The sequence below is a fragment of the Toxotes jaculatrix genome, chromosome 20 (assembly GCF_017976425.1).
Source record: "Toxotes jaculatrix isolate fToxJac2 chromosome 20, fToxJac2.pri, whole genome shotgun sequence".
NCBI lineage: Eukaryota > Metazoa > Chordata > Actinopteri > Toxotidae > Toxotes > Toxotes jaculatrix.
The window spans coordinates 1765329-1774414 of NC_054413.1; the positions used below are offsets into that span (position 1 = coordinate 1765329).

The 9086-nt window shown below is 45.7% G+C and overlaps 1 protein-coding gene across 1 annotated transcript in view; it reads left to right on the forward strand.

Moving 5' to 3' along the window:
* Positions 1-7768, forward strand: part of LOC121200461 (disco-interacting protein 2 homolog C-like) — a 35314-nt gene extending 27546 nt beyond the window's left edge. Inside the window, exons 31-38 of the mRNA XM_041065787.1 lie at positions 408-576; positions 1326-1496; positions 1607-1668; positions 1748-1805; positions 3109-3183; positions 3779-3953; positions 4043-4166; positions 4462-7768. Of these exons, the coding sequence (XP_040921721.1) occupies positions 408-576; positions 1326-1496; positions 1607-1668; positions 1748-1805; positions 3109-3183; positions 3779-3953; positions 4043-4166; positions 4462-4714 (1087 nt within the window). The 3' untranslated portion in view covers positions 4715-7768. The remainder of the gene's footprint in view (positions 1-407; positions 577-1325; positions 1497-1606; positions 1669-1747; positions 1806-3108; positions 3184-3778; positions 3954-4042; positions 4167-4461) is intronic.
* Positions 7769-9086: the final 1318 nt, after the last annotated feature.

Consider the following 9086-nt stretch of genomic DNA (forward strand, 5'->3'; position numbering starts at 1 on the left):
TCTCAGCTCCAGGTCTCGGCTCCAGGTCTCGGCTCCAGGTCTCGGCTCTGGCTGCTTTTAAATTCTCTGCTCGTAAATTCTGAACTTGGCGAGACCGGCTGCTGCTGAGCGTCCTCTAAATAAAACAGGCTGCAAATCACCTTCTGTATGAGAATCTCTGAAGACTGACTGGTTATATAAAAGATAAATGTCCATTTTATTACATGTAATCATTAAGCAGGACCTTGGGAAGCCAAAATTAAGAGTACATGACCGGATCCTGAGCATTTGTCTGTCCTCTGACGCTGTTGTCCTCAGATCCTATGTATCAGGATGAATCCTTTTTTTCCCCAGTTTGGTTTCTATATTTAGATTTTTTAATCTGTTGTGAATTTCTTTCTGAAACATTAAAAATCTGTTGTCCACAGTGTGTATTCGGGCCACCAGTCCATCCTGATCCCTCCGGTGGAGCTGGAGTCCAACCCAGCGCTGTGGCTGCTGGCCGTCAGCCAGCTGAGGGTGCGAGACACCTTCTGCTCCTACAGCGTCATGGAGCTCTGCACCAAAGGACTCGGCCTGCAGACCGAGGCGCTCAAGGTCAGCACAGCACTCACGCCATGCACGAGAAACAATCCGTCCACGTGTGTCTGTCTTTAATATGTGTGCATTTCTCCCAGAATGCATCATGTCATGCGGACTCAACGCTCGTCTTATAGGTGAGCGTTCAGATGAGCCCACAGACTCTGGCGCTGTCTAACTGACTCCTGCAGGAGACGTCTTTAACAAACTCAGACTCTGTCTCCGTCTGCTCAGCCCGAGGCCACGTCTCAGTGCTGGAGTTACAGATGCCTCTGATTGGTCACTGACGGAAGCTGCAGAGTTAATTTTAGTAATTATCTGTCTTTAAGTCTCCATGGAGACTGAAAGCTGAAACCGCAGAGTGAAAAGTAGAAATGTTCTTTACTTACTGCCTTTTTTTTTTTTTCAGAAAACACATTTTTATTTCTCTGCTTGTGAGAACCGTCGCTGACATAACGCGAGAGATCAACCTTTATTTAAAGTGTCTATAAAACACAGCTTTTACCTGCTAAAGGAAGGAATCAAACTTCTTTACTGTAACGAAGAAGAAATTCTATCAGGAGCAGGTAACAGAGACTCACAGAGGCTCATACACAGACCTCTCCTGAAAACTGAAGACTGTAAACAGGGTCAGATCAAATAAAAATGATTAAAGAAAAAGAAAAAGACACCTGACCAGTTAGTTTCAGGATGAAAACCCCCACACAGACGGGATAAAGCCTCTCAGACCTCCACGTGATGAGGTTGTTTTCCTGTTTGTCCTCCAGGCTCGGGGTCTGGATCTGTCCCGGGTTCGGGCCTGTGTGGTGGTGGCGGAGGAGAGGCCCAGGATGTCCCTCACGCACTCCTTCTCCAAACTGTTCAAAGACCTCGGCCTTCACCCGCGATCCGTCAGCACGGCCTTCGGCTGCAGAGTCAACCTGGCCATCTGCCTGCAGGTAAAACCGGCGGCACGCTGGACTGAACACGCTCTGATCTCAGAATCTGTCACATTTTAAATGGAGTCTTGTGCTGGAGCTCACTGTGTCTGCGTTACGATTGGCTGCAGGGGACTTCAGGACCGGACCCCACCACAGTGTACGTGGACATGAGAGCGCTGCGCCATGACAGGTACAGCAGTCTGTCCTGTTCCGACATCTTTTCTCTTCGCTGCACAAAGTGTTGACATTTGCACATTTATGTCTTTCAGGGTTCGGTTGGTGGAGAGAGGTTCGCCTCACAGTCTGCCGTTAATGGAGTCCGGCAAGGTGAGTGTGCTCTGATCCACGCTGGGACACGCGGTGCACTAACATGGCCGTCAGTAAAAGCAGAAGACTCCGGAGCTATTTCTGCTCTCGGCTGCTCGGCCTCCCACATTCAGTGAGTCAAAGCAGACGGCGGGGTCGAGTCCGTGATGGGGCCCGAAAACATCCGTCCTGCCCGTCTGTCTGTGCATGTGTGGGCTTCACAGCACGAAAGGTAACAGGTGTTTTTGGCCAAACCGAGTCCTGGGTTCTCTGTCCTGCGTCGTCCTCCTCTCACTCTTGTCCTCTGGCTCCAGCTAAATGCAGAGTCCTTCTGCTCGCTCCTCAGATCAGCTGCTTCAGTCCGGGAGCAGATTGCTCGGTACTCGTCTGATCAGTGAGAGGCACTTGTTTCAGTGTCATTACAGATCTCTTAGCAACTAACTGAACTCCATCAGTGAGGTCTGCAGGAGACATCAGTGCACGACGTCTAAATATATAACAGTCAGTCACGTGTACGGGGGACGGAGAGATCCGAAATCCACTGTGACGGAAAAGATCGGTCGATTACTTGGACATTTATTTATTTGGTAAAAGTTTAAAAGAGTTTAACGTGAGCTGCTGCAGTGAATCAGAAAATCCCAGTTTACACACACACACACACACACACACACACACACACACACACAGTCTGATGGGTCGTGTTCCTGTGGAGGAGCAGAGTCGGCCTCAGCTGCTCATGGAAATATTCACCTGTCGGATCGTTTCGTGTCTGAGCCTGAGGAGACATGCGGCTTCTTCTTCTTCTTCTTCTTCTTCTTCTTCTTCTTCTTCTTCTTCTTCCCCCGCGCTGACACACAAAGAGAAGACGTCATGTTTCAGAGCTGGTCATCGATTGGCTCGCTGTTTATTTTGACTCACTGTATGTGGGAGGAGGAAAGAGAGAAAAAAAAAACATGTTTACCAGTCAGTTCGTCCTTTTCTTTACATGCTTCCTGAACAGAATGTTCTGAAAAAAAAAAATATGGGTGGGAGTAAATGTGACGACCTGTGGCTGTGTGAGGTGTAATCACATCTGTAATCACATCTGCACTCACACCTGCACTCACACCTGCTCGATGGTTCCTGACCCGCCTCGTTAAATAAGCTGTGGGATCAGATTTGGGGAGACGACGCTGACACTTGAATTTGAAGTGTGACCGTTTGTTCAGTGTAAACAGCTGCGTCTATTTTTGGGATTCATGCGTTCATGCTGAAATTAGAGAAGTGATACAGAATGAAGCTGTAACCACGGCGACTGATTCTTTTTCTCTTTTTTTTTTTTTAGATCCTTCCTGGAGTTCGAATCATTATTGCCAACCCAGAGACCAAAGGACCACTGGGAGACTCGCACCTGGGAGAGGTCCACAGACACAAACTCTTTATCTTTTCTTCTTCCCCCGCCTTTTTCTTTTCTTAGTCTTTTTTCTTTCTGTTCTTTCCCTCTTCCATCTCCTTCCTTATCTTTTCTCTCCATCCATAGATATTCCTGGCATCTTCTTTTCTTTCTGTCTTTCGTTTCTTGTTGGTCTTTCTTTTCCTTTGCCTCTTTCCTTAAGCTTTTCTTTTCTTTTTATCTTTTTGCCGTTTTCTTTGAGACTTCCTTTCCTCCTTCCTTTCCTCCTTCATTCTCTCCTCTGGGAATTTTTATGCTTCTGAAGCAGCATCAGAGCCATCGAGCATTCTGGGACAAATCCCAGCGGGCTGCTTCATCGGTGGACCGTCCAAAAATCCATAAAGTTTTCACTGACCCTGCTGGTCTCTTTACCAGCTCTGTGTCCTCAGTGTCCCCATGTCCGCCCCTGTTCTGAGATGACATTCTAAGAACACATTTAGGAGTTAAACATGTGTCTGAGCTGCACCTTCGTTATGTTTTTGTAGTTTGTATAAAAACTGTTTCTGTCCTGAAGTAAATTTCCTCCACCCAGAGTCTGAGCTGTGTTCTGCTGCTCCTGCAGATTTGGGTGCACAGCGCCCACAACGGCAGCGGTTACTACAGCGGTTACGGAGAGGAGGTTCTCCAGTCCGATCACTTCAACTCCAGACTCAGCTTTGGAGACACGCAGACGGTCTGGGCCAGGACGGGCTACCTGGGCTTCCTCCGCCGCACGGAGCTCACCGACGCCAACGGAGGTTAGTTCGGCCTCTTTCTCCCACGTTTCCTCGTCACGTCCTTTCTGCCTTCTACTCCAACAACAGCCCGTCTCTGTCTCTGTGAACAGAGAGACACGACGCTCTGTTCGTGGTGGGAGCTCTGGAGGAGGCCATGGAACTGCGGGGGATGAGGTACCATCCCATCGACATCGAGACCTCCGTCATCCGCGCGCACAAGAGCATCATGGAGTGGTAGGTCTCCAGGATCCTGAGTTATCACCAACTCTGCAGCTCTGAGGAGCTTATTCTCCTCTTTTAGCTTCCGGTTTTACTTCTGTGTCAGATTAGTGGCATCTCCAGCAGCAGGCCGCTGTTTTCAGCAGACGAGCTCGGATAAACCTTCTGTCCTGTACCTGCTCAGCAGCAGACAGCAGACAGAGAGCGGCTGGTGGAGCTCTGCTGCCCCCCAGTGGCTCAGAAAATGAATGAACATCATTAAAAAACGGATAAAAGGTCTGATTGTGTTGTAAACTCGTGTTTTCATCAGTGCGGTCTTCCCCTGGACCAACCTGCTGGTGGTGGTGGTGGAGCTGGAGGGCTCCGAGCAGGAGGCCCTGGACCTGGTTCCCATGGTGACCAAGGCGGTGCTGGAGGAGCACTACCTGATCGTGGGCGTGGTCGTGGTGACGGACATCGGCGTCATCCCCATCAACTCCCGCGGCGAGAAACAGCGCATGCACCTGCGCGACGGCTTCTTACAAGACCAGCTGGACCCCATCTACGTGGCCTACAACATGTAGCCTGAGTGTGTGTGTGTACGTGTGTGTGCGTGTGTGTGTGTGTGTGCGTGTGTGTGTGTCGGTGGGAGAGAGAGAGCATGCGTGTGTATGCCGTGCATATCGCCGTTGTTGTTCATTTATTTCCCAAAATCAAGATGTACTGTATTTTTGAACCTGCATATGGTGTGGTCTAACGTCGTCCGTTTTCTTTAAAGTCGTGTTGTGCCGGTTTGGGTGGTTGGTTGATTGACTGGTTGATTGATTGATTGATTGATTGATTGACCGATTGATTGCTCCGTGGTGATATGACCATTTTTACTCCCCCCGCTCTGGTGACCGTTACCAGGAGCTCGCCACTGTAGAAAGCCTTAGGGGAACACTGTGCTCGGGGCCACGGCTCCGCTCGTCACACCGAGGTTTCGGGAGGTGAAAGCAGAGAGAGAGAGAGAGAGAGAGAGAGAGAGAAACGCTGGAGTCACGTTTTACTGGTCGAATCGGAAAATCCCAGATTTGTGGTATTATTAGAATTAGAACAGGGGCAGCCAGATTATTGTAAAAATATAAATATTGTACATAGACATAATAATCTATATGGAGAGAAACCTAAAACACAATGAGGTGTAGTAGCCCCTATATGCAGCTCTCTCCACCTGCACCCTGTGTGTGTGTCTGCGGTTTATGTGTGTGTGTGTGTGTGTGTCTCTGTCTGTGAGTGTGTTCATCTGTCTGTGTTGATGTGTGACAGGGACATTTTGCCGAGTTTCAATGTGAATTAAACAGATTTCAAACAGACTTTTAATCTTTAGACGATCAAATAAAGACATTTTTTTATGGAGGCTGGAAACAGGAAAACTGAATTTTAAGAAACAGAAGATATTTGTTTTCAGTGTAAAGTTAAAAGCTCCGACTGGCTCCGTAAACCAGCTTGATGCAGCTTTTCTGAATCTGGTTTAGTTGTGAGAAGCTGAAAGACAAACAGCCTTTTCCTGATCATGTGATCATCATTCGGCCTTTTTTAACCGTTTGAATCAAAATTCATGGACTCACAACTGTGTCAGTGAGACTCTGAGCCTGTGGTGATCCAGACGTGCCCAGATATGATGTTTCAGCTTCTACTCAAGTTATTTCTCCTCCTTCTTTGTCTTTTCATTTCTTTTTTTCTTTTTTTTTTGTAATTTGTTTAGATTTTCAGGTTTTGAGTCACATAATTTTAGATTATGTTCCGACCAAACCCTCAGGACCTTAAGTTGGTGGATCTCTGCCAAAATACTGTTCAGTTATTATTCATTTCCATCTGACATGGACAGTGAAGTTGTTTCAGTAGTTTTGTATTCAGTTGTGTGATTGTGATATTATTTGCTCCCTGTCCACAAATCTTTTCTACACGTCCACAAACTTAAATTTCTCATGTCTTTGAAATGATTTCTGAGGCTCAGTACCTTATTGACATTTGTTGGAGGCCATAAAATAATTTAAAGCAAAAAAAAACAAACAAAAAAAAAACAGTCTGCACGTGGACAATAATTTCTGTTATCCCATCACATCAGTTTGTGTCAGTAACTGTGTGAAATTCAGTCCCTGAAACATCCAAAGCATCTCATCAAGCAAAGTGCACTGTGTGTATATAAAAGATAAAGACTATTTAAAGGGAGTTTAGCAGAGTGTCGATGCTCCCAGTCATAAGTCAGAGGGAACTGAGGTGTTGCTGCAGCCAATCAGAGAGATAAGAGAAGCAGGTGAAGGCACAGGTGAGGACAGAGAAACACGCAACGTGTGAAGCCTCAGCGTCACTTTCAGAATCCAGATGCAGAAACATCTGGAGCTCTGTCGGTGCAGAGAGATAAAGTTTACAGAGAAAAGCTCCTATTGTAGCAATAACGCCCGGAAGCACGTTGTTCACTGCAGGGATTCGAGTTGAGGAGCTGATACCAAACTCCTCAGTGCTGCTCCTGACTCGGTTTGTTCCGTTTGGTTCATGGCTCAGATTCGGATCTTGCTTTTTCATAAAACACAGCTGAACTACACAGATCTTCATTGTTCATTTTCAGGTTTTTGAAAAGTCCTAAATTTAGCTTTAGAATTTAAAAAAATAAACATATATAATCTTACTGACAGTTATGAACCAAACAGTTCATCAGCACTAAAAAGTTAAAAAGTTCATGTTTTATTTGCACAGAAAAATCTTTTTCACACCAAACCTAAACAAAAAAATCGAGTGTTTTTCAGTGTTGTAGAAACGAATCCCGAGTGAAGAGCGTCCTCTGGGCTTTGGTACAACAGCTACCGCCGTGTGTGCACTAAGTCAAAGGCCTCCTCAGAGATCCTGAGGATATATAAGAGTTAAGATAAATAAAATATATTAAGAGTTTTAAAAGAAATCAGTTTATCCCCAGACCAGGTATCGTGCTCAGTCGCTCTCAGTGAATTCTGAGAATTATCATCAGCCCGTCACTGACGCTGCAGGTTCTGTAGGACGTTTTATTCAACGTTATTCAGAATAATTCATAAAAAAAAGTGCATCGTTTGTTTACATCCCTGTGGATAAAGTTTCTAATGACTCATCTCATCCTTCTTTTTCTCTCACGCTGATTCTGTCTCATTGTCTTTTTTCATCGTTTGTCTTTTTATCTGAAGAAAAAAAATCTTTATGCATATCAGAAGTTGCTTAGCGCTTGTTTGGCTATCTTAGCAGTTTGGGTTTGTTGGTAGCAGCGTAGCGGTCATGTTTCAGTCCCTGTGTGTGTGTGTGTGTGTGTGTGTGTGTGTGTGTGTGTGTGTGTGCGTGCGTGCGTGTGCATGTGCGTGTGTGTGGAGGATGTTGGATAAGAAGGAAATCCCATCAGAGACCCAGAGGACTCATCTGTGTGTTCAGGGCTGGATGGTAGAGAGACTTTATGGTGTGTGTGTGTGTGTGTGTGTGTATGTGTGTGTGTGTGTTAGGTGTGTGTGTGTATATTGTATGTAAATAGTGTTGATTTTGTACGGTACAAGTGTGTGTGACTTGTTTTGTACACATGATAAAAAGATTAAATGACACTTTTATAAGAGCCTGCTATTGGCTCACCGTCACACTATACAGTGCAATAAAGTGCTTTGATTGGCTAAAACTCAGACTGGTCTTCATTATTATTATTATTATTATTATTATTGATGCTACATGATAAAATGTTTCTTTGAATATGAGAAGGTAAAGGATAAAATAACCAGACAGGAGAGTTTGGTTTGTGTTAATCCAGCAAATGAATAACCTGACAAATCTGCGTTTCATTACACTGATGTTAAACATTATATTTTTAAAAAACTAATGATTTTTTTCTCCAGTTTTTTTTTTCCAGGATCCACCGACACTTCAGTTACTGCACCGGCCTTATTGGCTGATGCCTCCTCTCTCAAACAGATGTTCACAGGTAAAAGCAGAGTTTATACATGCAACCGATGAAAGAGTAAAACTAATGGACCAACACGATAAAACCATCCAACGTCGTCAAACACCATAAAAACAAAGCCGTTTCCTCCTGTTTTTAATTTTCCCTCCTCTCTGTCTGACCCGGGACTCTGCACTAAAAGCTTTTCCGACTGATTCTGTTCAGTTATTCATGCAGTTGGAGCCATAAATGACCGAATGATGTGTGGGATCAGACGCTGGCTTCCTCTGATGGATGGGACTTTCCTTTCTCTTTCTTATCCTCCATCCTTTCATCTTCTCCTCCTCTGCAGTCATTAAACTCTGCGGATGCTTGTTGCTGGATTTTCCATGAACCTGTGTGAGTTCACAAACGATCAGATTGAATTTTACAGCTTCTCTTTGCCATCAGGACAAACATCTTCCTCCTGACAGACACATGCAGGACATTTGTGGCTGAGCTGGATGAAAGTTCCAGCTGATGCTGATGTTCTGCAGAGGGACATGTTTCCAGTGACCTGTGTTTTACAATGGAACCTTCCAGAATGTCCAACATGTCATAAGTCACAGGAAGTCTGATGTGTTTCCACGTGATGACATAATGACTCAGGTCTTTAAAACTCTGATTCATTCTTACATGTTATCAGAGAAACTTTGATTTTCTTTAAGGCGCAGAGGTTGTGAGTAAAACCACAAGAGGTCGCTGTTGACATTTCCACAGCTGGATCCCAGGAAGCTCCTTCAGGTCCTGGCGGCGGGAGCGCGCATCAGTCCGGGGTGTCCTCCTGAGGGACACGTGTGACGGGGACGCGCTTAGGTTTGAAAGTGAACTGGGAGTGATCCGGACCACCGCCTCACTCTAACTCTGCCTGCGGAACTGAACGCACCTCCCGTCCGGGGTTCCACACAAACGGCTGCCGGATCGTGTGGTTCGGGCGCTTTGGTTCTTTTCTTTGTCTCCAACGCTAAAGAAAAGGTTTTTCTCAAACT